At 37.8% G+C, this 23,639-nt stretch overlaps 1 protein-coding gene across 4 annotated transcripts in view; it reads left to right on the forward strand.

The window, feature by feature from the left end:
• The first annotated feature begins 4,532 nt into the window (after window positions 1-4,532).
• SGCZ (sarcoglycan zeta) overlaps window positions 4,533-23,639 on the forward strand; it is a 1,114,856-nt gene continuing 1,095,749 nt past the window's right edge. For all 4 annotated transcript variants that reach the window (XM_030812348.1, XM_030812347.1, XM_030812349.1 and 1 more), the window contains exon 1: window positions 4,533-5,469. In XM_030812348.1, the coding sequence (XP_030668208.1) occupies window positions 5,431-5,469 (39 nt within the window). In that variant the 5' untranslated portion in view covers window positions 4,533-5,430. The remainder of the gene's footprint in view (window positions 5,470-23,639) is intronic.

The raw sequence follows: 23,639 nt of genomic DNA on the forward strand, positions 1-23,639 counted from the left end.
CACTTTGGGAGGCCAAGGCCGGAGGATCACAAGGTCAAGAGATCAACACCATCCTGGCCAACATGGTGAAACCCCGTCTCTAGTAATAATACAAAAATTAGCTGGGCATCGTGGTGCACGCCTGTAGTCCCAGCTACTTGGGAGGCTGAGGCAGGACAATCGCTTGAATCCTGGAGGTGGAGGTTGACGTGAGCCAAGATCTCGCCACTGTACTCCAGCCTGGTGACAGGGCGAGACTTTGTCTCAATAAATAAATAAATACATAAATAAATAAAGGTTTTTTGGGATGTGTCTAAGACTGCAAGTGTTAATCACGATTCTCTTTAAATTCTGCAAAACAGATCCTCATTATGTTTTATACATCACTATAATCTATGCTATACAAAGCATAAGTATTCTCATGCCTGAGCTGCCTTCAAAATCATATATGGCTAAGTACTGGTTAAAATTTTTAACTAAAAATATACATTTGCCAATATTTTTGTCCATTAAATTTATAAAGGAAAGAGAGAAATGCTTCCAGTTTCAAATTTTTGGAAACTTTAATTCCACATTCTGACTTTTTTTTGGCTGCAAGCAGGCATATCTGCATCCTTTTATTCTTTTTATAGTTTACCCTCTCTTGTCATCTGAGGTAGTAATCTTATTTTTCTTTTCTTTGTTTTCCGTAGTCAAAGCATGATCTGAATTGAAGGTTAACAGAAATTTTTTAAACTTAGTTTCAACATTTTTAAAAGAAAAATGTACCTCTGTATTATAACAGGTGATCTTTTTTTTTATAAAGGCCAAAGGATACCCTTTATAACTATATCATAATGTTAATGGCTCATTTGTGTTTCCTCATCTGTTCACATATTAACAATTACATATCTTACTCATTAAAAGTAAAAACAACTCAATTTTTATTTCAGCATTTTTCAGTATGTAATTTTAAAAACCTCGTGGAATATATAGTAACATTTCTAAGAAATAATCCCTTTCTGAGGCAAGAATTTAGATCACACGGAGGATACAAATGCTAATGACTAGAAACAAACTGGTGACAACTATGTGAATTAGTTATTACTTTAATGAATCAGGATACATTAATTCTGTTTAATTTCAGAAAATAGAAATAAAATATGGTGATGTGATGTACTACAGTATGGAAATCCACATAAATGCATAAAATTGTAAACTTGGCAAGAGAGTTAGACAAGGGGAGTAAAAAGGCCTACAAAATTTAAAACTCTTCAAGTGCTTTTAAGCCATAGATGATATAAAAATTATACTGTCTACTGGAAAAATGGATATGTATTTACAAGTTCCCCACTTCTGTAAATCAGTTAAAGAAAAAAAAAACTCATAAAGGCAGGGGTACATTTGCTTTAATATTTTATGATGATAGGTGACATTGATGAATGTATCTATGGACCAATGATCCTGAAATGCAACATCTCATGACCTGCAGGTGTTTCCAAACTGCCTTCCCCTTGCTCAGGAGGTGTAATTACTTTTGCAGTTTGCCCGTGAATTGTACATCTTTGCTAAAATTGAATCTTGCCCCTTTCACATACTCTGCTATATGCCAGCACGATTTCCTCCACAGCCATGGGTAGCTGTCTTTGTCCTGAAGTTGTGACTCAGGACATCTAGAAAATACTCCTTTCCTCAATTCACTTCCTCATCCTTCCATTGCCTTAATTTCAAATGTCTTTAAAGTGATTCAATTTTCTGAAAGATGTCCCATCTAGTCCTATGTCAGATGAAGTGGAACTGAGTCCTGATTGTCTTAAAAGGTCATATAAATAGGTTTTAGCAATTCATACTTTTGTGAACAACTCTAATTGTTTTTGGTTTTAGAAATATTCAGCCTCATCAGTTTGCACGGGAATTCATGAAATAGTGAAAGACTTGGAAATCAATCGCTTTTTAGACATGTATTGCCCCCAAATATGGAATTGATTTGGAAATCATTAATTGTTTCTGTAGCTGATGTCAGGGATCGCCTAAGCCCCTGGCCATCTGTGGCCTGTTAGGAACTAGGCCATACAGCAGGAGGTGAGTGGTGGGTGGGTTAGCAAGCAGTACCACTTGAGCTCTGCCTGCTGTCAGATCAGTGGGGGCATTAGATTCCCATGGGAGCACCTGCCTATTGTGAACAGTGCACAAGAGGGATTTAGGCTGTGCACTCCTTATGACAATTTAACTAATGCCTGATGATCTGAGGTGGAACAGTCTCATCCCGAAACCTTCCCCTGCATCCTGTGCCATGCATCTGTGGAAAAATTGTCTTCCATGAAACTGGTCCCTGATGCCAAAAACGATGGTATATTAGTTCGTTTTTACACTGATGATGAAGACATAACCCAAAATGGGTAATTTATAAAGAAAAAGAGGTTTAATGGACTCACGGTTCTGCGTGGCTGGGGAAGCCTCACAATCACGGCGGGAGGTGAAACGCACTTCTTACCTGGGGGCGGTAAGAGAGAATGAGAACCAAGCAAAAGGGGTTTCCCCTTATAAAACCGCCAGATCTCGTGAGACTTATTCACTACCACGAGAACAGCATGGGGGAAACCACCCCTAAGATTCAGTTATCTCCCACCAGTTCCCTCCCACAACATGTGGGAATTATGGGAGGGAAAATTCAAGATGAGATTTGTGTGGGGACCCAGAAGCCACATCAGTTGGGGACCACTGGCTTATAATGCCAGTCTGGTCAACATCAAATGTTGGATATAATTTCATATTTTAAAATTCAGTCAGATAAATTAGACCCATTTTATATATATATATACACACACATAAAATTGTTAAGAATAATATCATTTTTTCTTTCAATTATAATATGTCATATTAAGAAACTGCAGTTTTCCCTTTCTGAATAATATTTAAACATCAACATTTTTATGGATACCTTCCTTGAACTACATTTTCACAACTGCAGATTGAAAACTTACCTTAAAGAGTATCACTTTGCTAATACGTTCAAAATAAATTTGTCTGTTTTATTCAATTTTCTAAAGTTAGGCAATGACTAGTTGATGGAGAATTTCAAATTCTTTCATATGGAAAGACTTGACTTTCAAAAACCTATGTATTAGGTTGGTGCAAAAGTTATTGTGGTTTCTGCCATTACTTTCAGCGGCAAAAACTGCCATTACTTTTGCATCATCCTAGTAGTTATCTTTGTTCATGTTGAATTGTTGATACTTTCTAGAAGAGAAGCTTTTTTTTAGAGTTAAAAGTTTTATATAAGTTCATCTACTCTCAGCCTGAACCTTTGTTATTTTCCATCATATAGTATGCAAAATAATTATGTCTTATAAGCACATGAAGTTTATTTTGAGAATTTGATGTTTGGCCCTACTCATTATGGACTTTTGGCTACTTCATTAATCTTAAAAGCTGTAGTCACAAGTCAAAGCTTGAAATATAGCTTAGGCAAGTGCGTGGAATAGACTACGTTTAAACTAATGAACTGGGCATCCTGCAGGAGAAAGCTGAGCCCTCCAGGCTTAGCTGCAAAGTAGAAGGAGAAAAACTGGGCTGTGCCCCATTGGTGCCGGTGAGGGGAGGAGGGAGTCATCAGGGTTTCAGACACTGGAATACTAACTGTAAAGGTTTCTTTCCACACATTTATCGTTCCATGCACATTTATGTGCTTATTAGCTGCTAGGCTCTTGGGAAATTTGGTGAATAAGAACGGTCCAGAACATGCCTTCAAGAGTTTGTAGTCTATTGGAGGAGTCAAACAAACGGATAATAACAGCATACATTAAATAATGGTAAATTAAGAATGCTGCTACGACAAGAGGATAAAGGAGAATCTCTGACAGACTCACCTGAGGAAAATTTTTCTCTGCTCAGGTGACTTTAGTCAGAAGCATAAGTGTTAAACCTATAAAGAATTAGGGGGAGAGACAGCTGTCCTTAACGAGGGCGCAAGAATGGGAATTAAAGAGCCAGTACTGGCAGGTGGACCAATAGACCAGGTGGCTGGAATTCAGGGAAAGAGAGGATGGCGATGATGTTAGAGAGAGACCATGAGACTGGACTGTGCATATTTAAATCCTAAAAAAAAAACTTTTTTTTTTTTTTAGAAACAAAAGTATTTATACAGCTCTTTTTCCAAATCTGTAAACATCTTTAAATCTCAATAGTTTATATGTCATAATAAAACAAGAGCCTTTAAAACCCTTCAAAAGTCAAGCTTTTACACTGAGACATTTAAATGAAGAAAACGAGCCCTTTCCCCAAATCTACAACCTACAAGTTAAATGCACTGACCTGTCAGAATCTATGTAAAGAACAATTTTCTAATAAAAGACTGCTTTATCATAAGAAGCATCATTCCAGGAAATTTCCTTTAATATTCTTATCTGTCACTTTAAAAGTCTTTTTTAAATTAAAAAATCTGATGCTGAAAGCAGCAGAGATCTCAAGTGAATATATTTAAATACATGTGGATGATACACACACGCATGTTCCTCCCAGATCTGCAGGAAGAAGATGCAGCAACGTACGCGATGAATTAAAATGCTTGTCACCTAGTGGATTCCGGACAGAGGGCAGTCTTTAAGACCCAGCGATAGTATTTGTCTGGAGAGGAAATGTTGCTTTTTGACAGATGAGAGAAATCCCCTTAGTGTTGGCTGTGGGAAGAGAGAAGCGAAGTCAGTCACCTGGTGGTGAAGGCCAGTAAAACAGCGAAGCAGGAGGAAAATTTTTCTCTCCCTCTCTCTCTTTCTCTCCCTCTTTTCTCTTCGTAGGATCCACCTCCTATTCTCTCAACTCTTTTAGCATAACCTTCAAAGGAGAACGTTCCCTTCTGACTTGATTATCTTCTTTTCCCCACTGAGAAAATACCTCTCAGCTACAAGACATTTTTTAAGTCTATGCAGGACTTCGGGGATTCTGTTATCTTGCCGGGGAAATTGATCATTGCTAATGCCTGGGACTGGAGCTAAATTAGCTACAAGAGTAAGCCTGACGGAGGAAGGCTTTTCTCATACACTCTTCTCTTCAGTTTGAACACATTTGCTTGAAATCTGCCGCATGATGCTGACCAGGGAAGCAGCTTTTTTTCTCGGGATGCAGCAATTCGCTGGTTTCTAAGCTTATTGCAGAAGAAGAAATAATCTTAAATAGAGTGGATTTTTTTCCCTTTTGGCCCCTGTTTCAATGGACTCAGCTGTGTTGCACCGCGGTGGAGATCACCTGTCACTAAATCTTTGAGGAAGTAAAACAAAGTGAATTATCATTATTATTTATTTATTTTCCTTATTTTTAACCCGGTGGAGGCGGCGTGACCACGGAGAATGAGACTGAGAGGAGCTGCCGGGGCTTGGAGGAGGATAAAGCTGAGTTTAAGCTGGAAACTGAAAGACTAGATTGTTTTTGGGTGCCACTCGTCCGGTTCCTCTCCACTTCGTTCAGTTGCGCTCCATGGACAGATCAACCAACCTGGACATTGAGGAGCTCAAGGTACGTGCCGGTCCGGGCGGGCGTCGCGGCCGCTTCTCGGCGCTCCCTGCTCTCCTCTCTCCTTCCCGCGGCTACTCCAGCGGCGCGGAGTAGTTGGTGGTCCCGCGGGACGGCGAGGGGGTGTTGGGGGGACGCGCACCCGGGCGCAGGCGCCCCTCCTGGGGCCGAGGACACGGAGGGCGGCACTCCCGGGCTGGGTGCCCTCCCCGCCTGCTCCTCCCGCCAGCGGCCACCCCGTCCTCCTCCTGGTCCGTGACGGCAGCATTTGGGGTGCAGACCGTGCGCTTCTTGCCGGCTTGTCTCCCCGGGGAGGCAGCGGCACCAGCTCTGCGGGCTGTCACCTGCTTTCCCAGCAAAGTTGTCCGAGCTGCGCCGCCACTTTGCCTCCTCTCCCGGCTCCGATTCCGCCTGTGCCCCAGCCCGGCACGGGGACAGTGCATTTCCGCTCGGAGATTCGCGTGACAGAGGCATCTGCAGCGACAGCCCGTTTTTATCCCAGAACTTCGTGAGACCCCTTTTCCTCCCCGCCACTCGCGGGCACGGTTTCCTCCCGCAGTTGCAGTGCCGGGGCTGGAGAGGTTCCCCCGCTGCCGGGGACGACGAGCCTGCCCCAGCCCCAGGCGCGGGAGCAGGTGCGGGGACTCGGGCAGGGGGCAGGGAGGCGGGAGCCGGGCTGGGAGGGGCTGCATCTGCGGAGGCTCTGGCCGCACACTGTCTCCGACCCGCCTGGAGCCCCCCGCCCCCGCCGCTCCGCGGGGTCCCCTCGCCGTGCCCTCTCCCTGTGGGGTCCCCTGCTCGGCCGCGAGGGCCTGCCCGGCCGGAGCATCCTGGGTGATAACGCGCCCCTCTGCCTATGGGCACCGCTGCCTGCTTCCCTTCAAGAAATAAAAATTTATATATTTATATACACACAATAAATAAAAACTTTAAAAAACCAACAGACCACAAAATACTTTAAATGTCCCGCTCACTGTAAACGAAAAAGCGGGAAAGGGGGCGACACTGGAAGCACCTCTTTTACTGAAATCCTCCACCCTTCTTTACCCCTAGACATTTGGTACGTTCTACTATTTCAGAGGTTCAGATGGATTCTGGCTTCTTTGATCAGTGAGAATGTCTAGGCACCCCCCGCCCGCTGGAGAAACGACGAATAGAGGTTTGCCCTGAAATGTCAAGGAAATGGGTTTGTCCGACAAGCTAAGCAGGCTGCAAAATCCCCTGTAGAGCTCCAAAGCCTCTATCTGCAGCCTGTCCTGTGCCCGGGCCAGGCGGCACTCAGGCGCCCAGTTCTCCAGGCGCCCCAGATTGCATAGACGCGGAAGGAAGGAGGGACAGAGAACAGTGGCGCCTGCTACAATCGCCCTGCCACTGACTGTAGATGCAGTCCAGGGCGGAGGGAGGACGGTCAGAAGACCTGGAACACCACTTGCACCTACGACTGAGTTCCTTGGGGAAAGGGAAGTAGGGAGGAGGCAGATTTGATGCTTCATTTAAAGTTGGCCAACAACAAGTTTCTGTGGTTTTGCCAAGGTCATAGTCAGCAGACGTTGGCCTAGACTAGAAGTTTCCTCTTATCTCTCTGCTCTACTCCCATAGGACACATTGCCTTTATGTTTGCAAAGATTCCCTACTTCTCTTTCCCAACCATCCCAGCCTCTTGGGAGAAGGGGTGGGTTTTATTTGAGATGCAAAGAAGAATGTATGATAATGATTGTGATCTATATTTTATGCAGTTATTTTATGCAGAGGTGGAGTATCCAGATTATTTTTTAGTTAACTTGAAGATATGACACAGAAGAGAGCGTTTTCTTGAGAGAAATGGAAGGGAGAAATGATTTCGGGTGATTCTTTCCCCTGAAATCCCTTTAGTTTCCTAGCTTATCCCACTCCGAACCCCAGTGCTACTACATTGTGGTTAAATCAGCAAAAGAGCAAACCCACTGGGGAAACTTCTGTCTAGAATTAGTAGAAGATCTCAGCTTAATGTCGCTACTCCTGCACAGCTAATCCAGAGATCCTCATAGCCAGAGTGTACCGGACTTAGTGCTCTGGCAGCAGAGGGTAGGGAACTGGAAAGGCCTGGGCATGAAGGGGTATATTGGCAATAACTGATTGGGAAGAAATGAAGGCATGTTAGATACAAGGATCTATTGAGGTTGTTGAGAAATTATGTCAAGGACAAGCTGCTTTTGAGAATCAAAACTGGCAAGTGAGGAGATATAGTCAAGCCTTATTAGAAAATGTTTGAGATCCTCCAGTTTTGGGAATAAATTTGTGTTTTCAGTTTTGACTAAACTTGTGGAATACAAAGGCTGTGGAATACTTCTGAAATATATATACTTTGTAGAGATGGATGCAGTGCGCGTGGAATAACTTGTCTAGATTTCTTCTTTTCAGCGGAGTTGGTTGGCTTGGTTTTCTAGACATTCCAGTTCAAGTTAGTCTCTGGTGGCTTCTTGGTGAAGAGCCTCCCGGGGTGATCAGTGGAGAGAGGGAAGAAAAAAGCTAGGATACTTGTTTTTGGCATTATTTGCATGTTTTGACTTCTGCTGTGATCTAATATATGCTGACATTAAAACACATCCACACAGAACTTTGGTTTTTATGATGCTTTAAATATGCAAAAAATGTTTACTGGGGTTTGATACATAAATAAATGTGCATAATAGTATAAAAATACAGTTTAGGTTAGTTTTAGATGATTAGTGTCATTGTTAGGTGAAGCTGCTTACCTCAGGTTTTAAGAAAGACAGATTCTGATAATTTATCTTTATTTGGGATAAACTATTTTCTCTTTGAGATTTTAACAACAATTTTTATTTTTTGCTGTGCTGGGTGTGCAAACATTGATTTTTTTTTAAATGTGCTGTACAGTGTAAATAGTGTTTTGTTTTGCAAGCTTTTAAACTAAAGATAAGCTCTAATTGTTAAGCTATTGCTGCCATTATCATTAAAACTAAACAATATGCATATTAAAGGATTTATTTGATGCAAAACTGAAATGTAGTTATGTGTGTAAAACTTGCTAATGAAGGTAAGTAGGTTTCATCTTCTATTCTGCCCACAAACTCCTGATGAAACACATCAGTGTTGAAAAGGGAGAGAGTTCTCATCCAGAGAATGTATGTGTTCTTTTCCCTTTGATGTCTGTTTCTCTCTCCAATGAATGTATAAACTTTACTCTGGATTTTGCCCTAGTGTTTACTTTAAAGAAGAAACAACATCAAACAATCCAAAATATGGGTTGCTGCTTTGGAAATGTGGGTGTTAATGAATATTGATATTAGAAAAAGCCCCTCTATCCTGGAGTATCTCTGAGTTATAGGGTACTGGGTGCCTTTTAGCAGTAGAGATTTAAATGCTAGCTTTAGCCCTTATTGTAGCTCTGTAGTTGCTCTCTTTTAAACAACCGATCTTATGCCCTGGAAAGGAGACTACTAAGTTTTAGAGCTGACGCTTTAAATTTTGCTTTTTGTAAGATTTACTCATAAGAGACATTGAGGCTGAATAAACGGTTATGATAAAGTCTATGACTTTGTTGGTTCTTTCACTCATCTTTTAAAATATGGGTACTAATTCACCTGTATTAATTTGGCAATTAAGTTATGCTTTCAGATGCTAAGAATTTATTTGTGGATAATTATTTGCTTTGAGATCAAAAATATAAAATACATATGAGTACAGTATAATTTTTTTCAGTCATGTTAGATCCTAGGTTTTATTTATTTATCTGTCAGGATTGTTCTGTTAGTGGGATGACTGGCTGGGAGTTAAATTAGGTTTTTTCTGCTAATTGCAGAACATGAACAGTATGCTTCTGGAACATTTTCTTAATTATTTTTCAGGTTACAAAAATTACAAACTACATAGTTAATCTTGAGACACAGAAAACAACTTTTCAATAAGGATAATCTTACTTGAGTTAATTAAATGTAGTCCAGTCACTGTTGCTTAATTTTTCTCTGTTTAATTGAACCAACATTTCATCTACCAAGAACTTGAATCTTGCCCTAGATAGGTAAGGAAAACCCTTCCCTGAATAATATAATGAGGTCATTAAAAAAGTATTGTATGGGTGAGAAATGTTAATACAGCAAAAAATACATAGGTATTTAAACAAGAGATTGATCAAAAAATGCTGAGGTCTTAAAGCAATGTCACAGTACATGCATCTTACACTTAGAAGAATTCTAATTTTTTTCTTTCTTTTTTTTTTTTTTTTTTTTTGGTTTGCTTCATCAATAAGGCACTCAGCCCAGGAAAGTCGGAAAGTCAAGCTTGCTGCAGTGCAGGAAGCTTTCCGATGAATCTAAGTAGGTGGTATTTTGTTATGTTAGTCATTCTATAGTGAAAAATAGTACTCTCTAACAAATGGCATATTTTTAGCAGCTTGCCTTATATATTCATTTCTTGGCTGAGAAAGACGAAACATATTTGTGAATGCTGAATTATTTGACTTGTTTCACATCTAAAGGAATCATAACTTCTTTCCCTCTAGGTCTAGTTCCAATTCACTTTACAAAATAGCAACTAGTCACAGACGTAGCAACAGGTAACCTTAATTTGAAAAATTAATATCATTTGACATTGATAAACTACAACTGTATACATTTATGGGTTATACTGTGATGTTTTACTATACATCTACAATGTGGAAAAAATTAAAGCTAATTACTATATTAATCACATCACTCATTTTTTGTGGTGAGACATTTGAAATTTACCCTATTAGCTATTTTGAAATATATATATATATATATAGTCTTGAATTTTTAATATTTGGAAATAGAGTTGTTTAATTGAAGTTGAAATTGACTTCAAGTTACAGTAGGGAAACATCACTAATGCCATTAAGAGGGATGAAGGAACATATTTGATATGAGTGGAAAAAGAATTAAGAAAAATACATTTGAGGGAAGTTGGACAAATGACTATTTTAGAACTCTTCAGTGGTCTACTGTCATTACTTAACATATGTTCCAGCCTACATACTGGCTATTACAGTTTTGCTGATCTCCAGAGTTTACCAGTTGAAAATACATCAAATTTTGAAGGCCCAGTAAAAAAGAATATTTTAAGATTTATGAACTCAAAATCGTAGCTACACGAGATGGCTTACTGCTATAAGATAATAAATCCACATCTGTCTTTGGGACATTTATATAATATTTAGTGAGCTGTTTCTTATGCTGTTTCAGAGTTTCAGCTAAAATACAATTTGGCAGAGCTTGCAACTTTAAGTTACTAAGGAAAATGACCATTTGTTTTTGTTCAAATTCTCTATGAATTTTTGAGAATATGCATTTAAATTGGTAACTGTTTAAATGAGTAAATGCTTATATGTCAAGGTAAAGATTTGTGCATTTATTTGTTGAGAATTGTGCGTGGTTTGTGAAAATTCTTAGTTTCTAAAACTCTTTGTAACTAGAAGTAAGCTACCACATTTTCTATAAACATCATTTTAGGCCGGGCATGGTGGCTCACGCCTGTAATCCTAACACTTTGGAAGGCCGAGGCAGGTGGATCACTTGAGGCCAGGAGTTCGAGACCAGCCTGGCCAACATGGTGAAACCCTGTTTCTACTAAAAATACAAAAATTAGCAGAATGTGGTGGTGTGCTGCTGTACTCCCAACTACTCGGGAGGTTGAGGTGAGAGAATTCCTTGAAGGTGTGAGGTGGAGGTTGCAGTGAGCCAACATCTTGCCACTGGACTCCAGCCTGGGTGACAGAGTGAGAACCTGTCTCCAAAATAAATAAATAAATAAATAAATAAATAAATAAATAAAAAAGAATATATTAATATCTAAAGTTTTTATTTTACTCAAAGTCTCTTCTTTTTCTTGGCAAATGTCTGGAAACATGGGTTTATCTATATTCTCAGTGAAACTGATGAGAGACTTCTATGCCAACCACGGAATGAGCAAATTTAAGGTTGCCACCCCTCCAAGAGCATTATGGAGCCTCACATTCTAAAAATTAAAAATTGTTCCAAATTGCCTTGAGAGTTTTCTTGAGGCTCCTAAACGACATGTTTGTACATTGACTGAAAAATATGATAAGCCACAATTAGAAAACTTTATACCACTTTGTTGGTATTAAATACATTATCTAGAGTGTTCTATGCCAAGTTGACATAGAAAACCTTTAAAAATAAAGGATTTTAGCATCCAGCCAGAAAAGCTTTAATTACCATGACAGTGTCCATCAGGGAAAACAGGGGTAAAGCTTCAGCCTTAGAAGTTAATTCCAACAGTCACCCCATGCTAAGATGGAGCTCAGAAGCATTTAGAATTCAGAAGCATGCACAGTACTAAAGCTCACACTATAAATCGAACAGATTGTAGCGTTTGAGGAAATTCATTTGTGCAGTGGAAAGGGTGCTGATCTGGTTAGAGTAGTACTTGGGAGCCATTGTTCAAACCCTGGCTCTGCCGTCTACCAGTAGTGGCGCCTTGGGGATGTGCCTCAATCCTTCTTGGCCAAGGTTTCTCAAGCATTGCAGGGTGGGGTTTAGATTTGATTAAAGGGTTTTGTCATAATCATTTTTAGCCACAGTTGAAGAATTTGTTCGATGTCTTCGAAACAACCTGACATTTAACTCCAGTGAAAGGGAAGTTTGGTTCAAGACAGTCTGAGGAATCTTTCCATACTTGCCTTTGGCCCCTGCAGTTGACTCTGGGACCCTGGGAAGAACTGTAGACTGAAGAATAGAAGGTAAAAACCTCACAACCAGTTGATCTCGAATTAGCTTCCAGGGCTCAGATTCTATGGCTCAAAAATGACGTTTTTGTATTTTCTTCAAAGGAAATTATTTTCACATTGATACAGTTTATATAGTTCCTTTCATTCTGCAAATAATTCTTCATTTGAACATCAAAACAAGATTTTCTGCTGAATATTATCTTCTCATTTTATGGATACCAAAAGGGAGACTCAGAAAAATGAAGTGAAATGCCTAGGATCACAAGATTAATAGATAATAGAATAAGAACTTAAATTCATGCCCTCTATTTCCAAATCCTGTGCTATTATATGTAGGCCAAAATTCCAGGGAATTCTTAAAGAACTTCTGATGGTAGAAGTTTTCCACTGAATTTCTCTAATATTCAAATTTCCAAGAAGAGTGACAGTGTTTGAGGTGCCATCATAGTATTTACTCTTGTTGCGAAGTAGTGGTTCGCATTACAGTTGTTTTTTTTTTTTTTTACTAGTGTCCTTATTCATAGTGACTTATTTTAGTTTTGGGTCAAATTACCCTTGGTTGATATTTGTTAATTATTTGCATAATGTTTCAGTGGACATGCCTCAACACTTCACATGTCTTCATGCACATTCTAGGTTACTTCAAAAAAGTTAAAAATGCAAACTTTAAATCTATAAGAGCTAAGAGCCTACTATATTTGTCTTTACTGGAGGCATGCAGTGCTTTAATTACTAACTCACACATTATCATTATCTAACTTATTTCCACACTTGTTTTTAAACTCACATCTTTCTTTAGAATGGCTAGAAAAATACATGTTATCTACCTAAGATAAAAGAGCCTTTGGTTCTTTCCGTTCTTGGGTAGAAGCAACCAATTCAGCTGCCATGAGTGAGAACATTTTTGTGAAACATGATATAATAAATCAATGTCATGAATGGGAAAACGCTGTTATCTTTGTGATTCCTCAAGTCTGTGTTTACTCAGAGTATTTGAGGGCTTTTAAAATCCAAAACAGAAGGATAAAATAATTCAAGGAAATAAATTGCTTACCTCAAGATTTCTTGAATCACGTTCTAGCCTTCAAACTCTCCCTCAACCTGAAATGCATGAGAGAGAGAAATTCTATCTCGTCTTACTACCAGAATTAGTTGTACTCCTAAGCAACTGATTTACATTTAATTTTATAAATGTTTTTCACCATAAAATTGATAGAGTTTTTCTACTTTAAATTAGTTCCCCTTTACCTTAGAAACAGATTTGTGGTCTATCTCCAGCAAATACTTGTATCTTAAATTCCTGGCCTCATAATATTTTTGACTTTTGAAACTATTATTATGGTTTCATAAAGAATTAGTGGTAATAAATATTTATACACTTAAAATTATTAAAACCCTTTTTAGATATTCAATTATTGTCATATTTCAGTAGATGTGCCTCAGTATTTCACATCTCTTCTGAAAAACACCTATGCATTTTTTAAATTTTTTGAGACGGAGTCTTGCTCTGTCATCCAGGCTGGAGTACAGTGGCGTGATCTCGGTTCACTACAACCTCTACCTCCCGGGTTCAAGCGATTCTCCCGTCTCAGCCTCCTGAATAGCTGGGATTACAGGCACCCGCCATTGTGCCTGGCTAATTTTTGAATTTTTGTAGATACAGGGTTTCATCATGTTGGCCAGGCTGGTCTTGAACTCCTGACCTCAGGTGATCCACCCGCTTTGGCCTCCCAAAGTGCTGGGATTACAGGCGTGAGCCACCATGTCCAGCCTGCGCTTTTAAAAAATTTGTCAAGAGCTACGAAGGTTATAAAGCTTAACTGTGCAGTGTGTATCCAGTTTTTGTTTGCATGACTTTAGTTGTCTATGACAGTTGTGTAATTGGTGAACTTGTGTGCCACAAAATGAAACCCACTATATACCTAAAGTAAAAGACTGATGTTTAACACTTAGGTTAACACCTCTACCTGTTCTAAGGCATTCTGTCTTAAATCATTATTTTTTTATTGCTCTGAAATTTGGCCTTCGTAGTGAATGATCACCTGTATTTCTAAATCACTATATTTCTATTGTCTATTACTTTTGTCTAGAGCAGAGACATTATTTTAGAAAAAGTTCAAAATAAATGAGCTCATTTTAATCAACATTGTGTTTAATGTTTTTAAATCTACTTTATAAAAATCAATGTTTTGATCAGTTGCTTGTTTTAGGCAGCAGAGACAGTTACTTTTATATATTGTATTTCATCTCATCAAGTTTCTTACAGTTGATGCCTCAGTCATGGTTCCATGAATAATCAGGTCTGTGTACAGTGTTGTTTCTTAATGATAAAGCTCCTCATTATTAAATTATCCCTGGGAGAAATTATGAGCATTTAGTAATTACAGTATGTGAAATACACAGGTGGATTAAGTTAAACATATTTTTGGCAAGTGGCAAGGACAACTGAAGATCTTTTAAGAGCTTCTGAGTCCAATTACAATACAAACGTGCTTTCATTTTATAAATATGAATATATTCTTACATATGTATTTGTTTCATTTATTTTCTAAAACATTAGTAGCTCTTAATTTATAACAAATAAAAACACAACTGACTTTAAAATGTTTAACATTTGCAAGTATCAACTTTTTTTTTGCAAGATCTGTTCCATATTTTGACTCAAAGTGAATTTCAGAAACTTCTGGAAAGATATGATTTAAGCCGTAGTGAAGTTTCAGCATTTTATGATAACATGCTGTCTCAAACAATTAAATAGTGCTGTACATTGGCTTGACATTCACAGATTTCTGTAATTGTGAAAATTATCTGTGAACATGCTCAGAGTGTAATTTTTTGTCTTCTCAGTCTCAACTTTCTGCTGTTTAGTGAGATGCACCATCCATCTTACTCTGTGCCTATTCAGAGTTGTGGAGTTGTACTTCAATATTTTCCAACGTGTGCAATGCAATCAAAATCCAAACAATTGAAATCTCATTTTTTTCACCTGTTGTCTTATTGACGAACAGTGTCAGGGTACAAATGAATAAAAATAATAATAAAAACATCATCTACAATTTGAGAATGTTAACAGCAGTTTATAGCTCGAAAGAGAAAGAATGACTCCAAATAAGTCAAAAATAAACAGAATAAACATTATGTTTCTACCCCAAAAGAACATTTGACTTAACTGATATTGTTTTCTCTTTAAGTAATCTAACGTCTAAAGTTTACAAGACCTGTGATTCATTGTGGTATCAGTTGGGGTAATGCTTAGAACTCTTTGGTATGTACATGATTGAATTCTTAGCAAGAATTTAACTTTCAAAATATTTTGTATATTTATGCGTTATATGAATATTTACCTATTTGATCTTTTGCTCTCAGAATCATTTAATAGCTCCTTTGTGTATGCCACAGGATATACACAAATTCTGTTTATACATAAAATTTGCATGGGATTTTGTCTATAATATTTTTCTATTCCCTCTTTACATATACTCCATAGACATTCTTATCTACTTATGTAGTTTCTACTTTCACTTACAGGGTGATGATGCCCGATTATGCATGGGCACCTCCGACCTTTCTCTTGGGCTACATGCATACCTCTCCAATTTCCAGCAATCTACTAGAAATCTTTACCTGGATGCTTTGCAGTCACCCTGATCTAACAAAATGGAGAACATCTTTCATTCTCAGTCAGTTCTGCCCCTCCTGTAGTATGTTCTTTGTCTTGTTTAGTGTTTCACCATTCACTTCGTCATCCAAGCTGGACCTCAGAAGAGCCTTCTCTGCTTATCCCTTGTCATCATTCCGTACATCCAACTGGTCATTAAGACCATCACGTTGTATCATCTGCTTTTTTCCTTCTACACATCTTGTTAGAATCCTAGACCAATTCCTCACCTTTTCTAATAATCTGTTTTATCCTAAGACATATGTACGTATTTCTTGCAGTGAGGCTGGCCATATTATACTGAATTCTACTGTGATGTAGCTCTAGGGTTCAGGGAGGGTTTGGAATTAACGTGAAGGGATTTATGTATTCTCTCTTAAATTTTCACAAGTCATTTTAGAATAAGTTGGGAAAGAGTGGAAACTGTGACACTAAGGGTGGGCCTGATGCTGGATGCAGAGGGATTCAGAGGTCTCTAAAAACACCTAAGGGCACCCTCAAAAATGAGAAAAAGATGGCTCCTGGAAGTTAAACTTTATAGTAGCTACTGTTGATGACTAAAATGTTCAGCTTGGGGAAAAAAGAACCGCAGATTATTTGGAGATAATAATGATCAATTTTTATTTTCTCTCTTGATGAAATCTTTGAGTTACGCTCTCCCAGAGCCATGAGTTATGCTTGACAATTTCCTTAGCTGATTTTCTGTATTTTTGACAGTTTGGTCAGATTTCTTATAGTCAAAAATATTATCTGCCTCTGGGAATTTGACAGCTCTGTCCCTGTGAGGTGGCCCAAAGACAGTATGCTAATATAGTGAGCCAGCTAAGTAAGTAGGGAGGTAGGTTTGAAGGATTTTCAAGGAAGACAGGCCAACATATTTGAATTCTGAGCTGCATATTATACTCAATGTACTCGGTTTGTTAGTTACCTGTAAATATGTTGCTTAGACGTCTTTCTAATTATTTTACCCTTGTTATCTTAGTCTTTCTGTAGAAGTTACTTAATCGTCATAGCTGTATTTAGCTGTTCTATGGAGGTTACAATTTGGACTAGTGAGAGTAAGGCAATTTAGATGTGCATAGATCAAAGTAGGCATGGGATTGCAAAATCTAGCTAAAGATGCCTGGTGATAGCAATAGGTAGTGAGGTATTTCATAAGAAAATGTAATTTGCAAAGTGGCGGATTCTAGGAAGCAAGACCTGTTCATGATTCTCCTCAGGGACATTCTTCTTTATTAAGGAACCACCTGGTTTCCTGACACTTTTCAACTACTTTCCCTCTGTCCAGCCAGTCTCCAAGCAAGTCACATCCCATACTTTCAGATTTCCCTTTATGAATAAAATATTCATAAATTTGAATAAATGTGAATAAATATGAATAAAATATTGTTAATTTCCAGGCTATGAGTACTCCCTTTTGTATTTTCCATTATGTGAACTCGTGCATATGCGTGCACATGCAGATACACACACTCACACACATGGTACCATAACTTCATTGAATGACTAAGTTCTACTTGATCATGCCAGTTCCTCTCCCTCTGTTGTAATATTGCATATGTACTTGTCTGAAATACATCTTCTTTTCTTATATATTTCCTACTTATTGACCAGTAAACTAGTCCTCGGAAGAGATAGATTTATCTTTTTTTGTGTGTTCGTATACACTTCGGACATTTATCTGCGTTATACACTTTTAACTAAATTGCATTGTGGTAGGAAAAAAATGGCCTGCATAATACCAATCATTTGAAGTTTGTTGAAAATTGCTAAGGGGCCAGTATAAAGTAAATATTTGTACATATTCTGAGTTTCCTTGAAAAGAGTGAGAATGTTTTCACTTGTTGGGGATTAATTCCTATATATGTCCATTAGATTAAGCTTATTATTCACGCTGTTTTAATTTTTCATAATCTATTTTGTTTGTTTAAACTACAAGTTAGAGATGTTAAAATTTTCTGTTTAGATACTGCATTTATTTATTCTTGTAGCTTTCTCAATGATTGCCTTATATATTTGAGACTATGTTATAAGATACGTATAAGTTTAAAATTATATTTTCCTGGTGAATTAAAACTTTTATGTGATGACTTTCTTCATCCTTGCTAATGATGTCTGCCATAAAGTTTATTTTGTCTGATTTTAATATAGCTATATTAGCTTTTATGAATATCACTATATCGTTATCCAGCTTTATTTTGGCTAGTTTTTCTGATAAGTATTTTTTTCATTCTTTTATTTTGAAGCTTTTTGTGTATTCAAATTTTAGATACATCTGGAAAGCAGCATATAGATTTCAGAAATCCGTTTGGATAATGCTTTGCCTATTTACTACATTTAGCTTATTTACATTTATTGTAATATCTAATATATTTTGGTTTATTTCTGCCATTTTAGTTCATGAGTTCTTTTTAATCCCAGAAATCACTTCCCTTTTATTTGAAGTTCATATGGTAGTAGCAAACTCAGTTTTCTTGATAGTCCAATAGAGTCATTTTCTTTCTCTAGCTTTTCAGAATTTTTTTTCTAGGTATACAATTTTAGATGAGCAGGTATTTTCTCTTAGGATATTAAAAGTATTACCCTGTCTTGATTCTCATGTTGCCACTGAGAAACTAGATGTTAATCCTTTCTTTTAGTTTTTAATGTTCTTCTATTTTATTTTATTTTATTTTATTTTTTCGCTCTTTCACCCAGGCTGGAGTGCAGTGGCGCGATCTCGGCTCACTGCAGGCCCCGCCCCCCGGGGTTCACGCCATTCTCCTGCCTCAGCCTCCCGCGTAGCTGGGACTACAGGCGCCCGCCACGTCGCCCGGCTAATTATTTTGTATTTTTAGTGAAGACGGGGTTTCACCGTGTTAGCCAGGATGGTCTCGATCTCCTGACCTTGTGATCCGCCCGCCTCGGCCTCCCAAAGTGCTGAGATCACAGGCGTGAGCCACTGCGCCTGTCCAATGTTCTTCAATTTTATTATAATGTGTCTTTAAAGAAATTATCCAGGTTGGTATTTTATGACTTTCTCTGAATCTTTGTGAAAGAAGAAAAATATACTCTGTTATAAATAGAGTTTATGTAAGAACTACCATACTGTCTTTTTAAAGAAGCCTTTTGGCTGGGCATGGTGGCTCACACCTGTTATCCCAGCACTTTGGGAGGCGAAGGCGGGCAGATCATTTGAGGTCAGGAGTTTGCGACCACCCTGGCCAACACAGTGAAGCCCTGTTTCTACTAAAAATAGAAAAAATTAGCTTGGTGTGGTTGCCCGTGCCTGTAATCCCAGCTACTGGGGAGGCTGAGGCAGGAAAATCACTTGGACCTGGGAGGTGGAGGTTACAGTGAGCCGAGATTGCACCACTGCACTCTAGCCTGGGTGGCCGAGTGAGACTCCATCTTAAAAAAAAAAAAAGAAAGAAAGAAAATTTAAAAAAGGAGATTTTCACTGGCAACTGCAACCCATAATGATTTTGCTATACCTTTTCTAGTTCTCATTTTTTAAATACATATTCTGTAATGACTGCATACTATCTGAAATGTGCAAAATATAATTAGTAAAAACACTGAGGATTATGGATTGTCTATGTTTTATATATCTAATGTTCTCTACCAAATCATGGATACATGTTAGATATTTATTACATCCTTGTTGATATATATTTGGCAATATTTGGTGTCTGACCTGAATTTTAAGTTGGTGGAAATAGCACCATCTCTTTTAGTGTTCTGTTTTGGTTACTGGATCAAATACAGAATTAAATCACATGTTAAATAATGAAGTAAATGGTAACAAGTTACTGGGACTAGTGATTTACTACGTATTTCTAGGCTTTTTTTTAAGGTTATTACCATGGGGTAATCGTACAAGAAGTCATCTTTGGGTGAGGTGGGAAAATGTTCCTTTTGGATTTCTGAAGCCAACTTTTGAAGTGATATGTACCAAAACATTGGGGAAGCTGTGTTTTTGTAGCTGAGTTCTTACTGCAAACTTTCTATCATGTAGTTGATTCAGAGTTTTCCATTTTAGGTAGTGCTTAGCTTAGGGAGAAATTTCTTTTTATTTTCCATATCTTCGGTGTTGGGTTTCAGAAACGAATGACAGTAAACCAAGTTTATTTCAATTTCAGGTTATCCAGAGACTATTCGGTTCTTAGGCATCATAAAGTATGCTTTAAGTGTTGGTAAAATAGAAAGCAGCCCATGTAATAAGATTTAAGATTCTGTCATCTCCTTACCATCTGGAAAAATATTTCCCAAATTGTCTGAAATTCCATTATTTCAATCAGTTTTTGAATTACAATAGTGGTTCTCAAACTATGCTTTCATGAAACTCATGCAATTTGTAACTAAAATTGAATGTTGGCAATTACCAGTTTTACATTTACTTTCCATTTTTTGTCTCTAATTGTTAGTGAGTACTATTGGTTCTCTGTGCAAAATAAGGTTTCTTTCTCTTATTTAGTCAGACACACACACACACCCACACACACACACACAGTGTTTAAGCTTGATAAATGAAAGTTTTGGAAGCCATAAAGAGCATCATGACTTCTAAGACCTTGACCAGCCAAGCAGTTTGGGATGTATTAAAAAAAAAAAAACTCTCATAAAGATAATTATTTACCACAAATGCAAAATGAAGGGGCTAAAAGAAATGATTGTGAAAAATTCCTTCTAATTCTCTGATAGACAACTAATGATAAAAGCTAATACATTAAATTATTTGTTAGCATTAATATGTAAGCACTAATTGATGTATCAGATTTGTTAGCCGAGCAGGTCCTTCAAAGGGTGTTTTTTTTCATAGGCAGGAATATTTTCCATGACAGAAAAACTAGAAGTGCCTCCAGTTAAGCCTTGTCATTAGTGATGGACTCTGGAAAACTATGTTTTAACTTCTTGAGTTGGGCTACTTAGCCATAACTGCTTGGGGAATGGTGAAATGCCTGACCCAAGTTGGACCAGTGAGATTCTCTCTCCCTGGAATATGGATGACATAACCTAATTTTTAACCTTTTTGGATCCAATATACTATATTTTAAAGCCAATACTTTTTATTTAGCCCCCTTTAGAATATAAAATGCTTTGATAATATAACTTGCACGTAATTTTTACGAAGCCCTGTTGGATTCTCTTTTAAATGCTTCCATTGTCTAAACAACTTACATATAATTTTGAAAATGTTATCTAATTACGAAGGAGAAGTAAAGTGAATAAGAGGAAATAATTTTATGGTGTAATTCTATGCATTTTGAAATGTAAGTGCTAGGACACAGAGAATGCAAAAGTTACAACTGAAGACTCAGACAGAGGTATGTTGTGTGGGCCACTCAGATTTCTGCAGAGTGTTCCACATGGTGGCATGGTATTTTTTGAAGTACTGAGCAACTCCTGGTAACTTCTGAATAAAATGAAATGCAGCATTTCTCTCCTTTTACAGAAACGTTGTATTCCTGTACAATCAGTTACTTGTGCAAAGATGAGTTAAATTTTGTTTAAAAAAAAGTGTAAAATGGACTTAGGGTTCAGGCAGACTTGTCGACAACTATTCCACACATTGATGGGTTTTCAACATCTCGGGATTCTTCCTACCGTATGACAGTCGGAATCCTTCAAGTCACCATGACACCAAACGTGTCTTCATAGATTTCAAATATTCATCCTGGGGAGGCAGTGTCACCCCTGCTGGAATTTTTGAACTAGCCGATGATAGGATAGACCTGGTTTTTAGTGTTGCTAGAATTTTCAGTGAAAATTTGGAAACTAATCTTTTAGTTCGCCAAGTGCGGTACGCAGCTGTGGCCACCTGCTGCTGAAGAAGAATGAGGCAGATCAGAGATGAGAGAAAGATTTCTGTTCTTTCTAGGATCCTGTGCTATTCCCCTGAAAATAAATCTTCCTCTTTAGCCCTCTTCAACCTCCCACTCCCCCACTCCCATGTTAGCTTAGTTTGATTTATTTCATTTGCAGTTAAGTGTATTTTAATACACCCTTCTTCCCAAATCCAGGGGAACTTTGGGCTTTTCATGTTGATTTTGACTTCTTAGAGTAAATGTAATTATTTGCTTGTGTAATTTTCTTTTCTTTTTTAATTTAAGTTCTAGGGTACATGTGAACAACACGCAGGTTTGTTACATAGGTATACATGTGCCATGTTGGTTTGCTGCACCCATTAGCTTGTCATTTACATTAGGTATTTCTTCTAATGCTATCGCTCCCCCTATACCCTACCCAATGACAGGTCCCTGTGTGTGATGTTCCCCACCCTGTGTCCAAGTGTTCTCATTGTTCAGTTCCCACCTATGAGTGAGAACGTGTGGTGTTTGGTTTTCTGTCGTTGTGATAGTTTGCTTGGAATGATGGTTTCCAGCTTCATCCATGTCCCTGCAGAGGACATGAACTCATCCTTTTTTATGGCTGCATAGTATTCCATGGTGTATATGTGCCACATTTTCTTAATCCAGTTTATTGCTGATGGACATTTGGGTTGGTTCCAAATCTTTGCTATTGTAAATAGTGCTGCAATAAACATACGTGTGCATGTGGTTTTATAGTAGAATGATTTATAATCCTTTGGGTATATACCCAGTAATGGGATCACTGGGTCAAATGGTATTTCTAGTTCTAGATCCTTGAGGAATCGCCACACTGTCTTCCACAATGGTTGAACTAGTTTATGTAATTTTCTTAGAGTTTCTACTCTAGTTGAGTCTAAATGGTCCAGAAACTGGATGCTTAAGGATCCTCTTATCTCTGATTTTAATCAGAATTGCCCGAGCAGGTAGAACTGGGGCAAGGCAGGGTGTCATTTGCAAGGGCCTGGAGCTTTGATGTTTCCACGTTCTTTTTCATTTCAGTGAGCCATTGTTGTGGGTAGCCAATATCAAGAAAACATGCTTACTATTACATCTCTGATTCTTACATTTAATGGAATAAGACTAGATAGCAGGAAGTTTGGAGTAAGAATTGATGTATATAAACATCAGTTTGTCCAAAGAGAGCTACAAAACTGACTTTTGAAATACTACTTCCACATCTATTAATGATCTCAAAAACTTTTGGTTTTAGTGTATTGTTTAGACTATGTTGAGGAAAGTGATTTTTTTCTGTTATTTCAATTGTTAAGTGTGCTTGTAGGCAGTGGTATTTTTAATTTGTTCTTGAAATTATTTTAAGATCCATTTCTGTTAGTTATATGTATATTATAGATCCAAGCATTTCAAAGGTTTTGTTAGAACCATTTGTGTACCATTTTTAAGAATTATGTTTAACAATTGAGTATCTGCTTTTCTCTATTCTTTTTACAACTACCATCAAAGTATTTTTACACTTTTTTGTTTGTTTTATCCCAAGCAGCTAAAAACAGTGCTTTACACACTATAAGCAGTTCAGGAGTATTTGTTGAACTAATACACCTTTGAATGAAAGTTGTTTTGGAAGACTGGTCTCACTGCTATTTCCTCTTCAAATTCATAATGAGATAGAAGTGAGTAGGTGATTGGGAATGATCTGTATGCCTGGCACAAATCTCCCCTTAGTTAAACCTCCTGTTTCCTTCGGTATTCACTTAGATGAGGTGAATAGTAGCATAAAGGTAAATATCTCAGCTACTCAGTATCCAAAGACCACTTCTGCTATTGAATAATAAAATTAATGGGATGTGAACAGTTTACTGCATCGTGAGATAAAGTTCCCATCATAGTCTGGGATGAAATTCCCATCATAGACATGAAAGAAAAAACACACCTTTCTCAGATGACCATTCTATTGAGTTGGGCATTTGTGATTTTTGAGCAGTGAATAACAAGAAATAAC

This window comes from Nomascus leucogenys, chromosome 4, assembly GCF_006542625.1.
Source record: "Nomascus leucogenys isolate Asia chromosome 4, Asia_NLE_v1, whole genome shotgun sequence".
NCBI lineage: Eukaryota > Metazoa > Chordata > Mammalia > Primates > Hylobatidae > Nomascus > Nomascus leucogenys.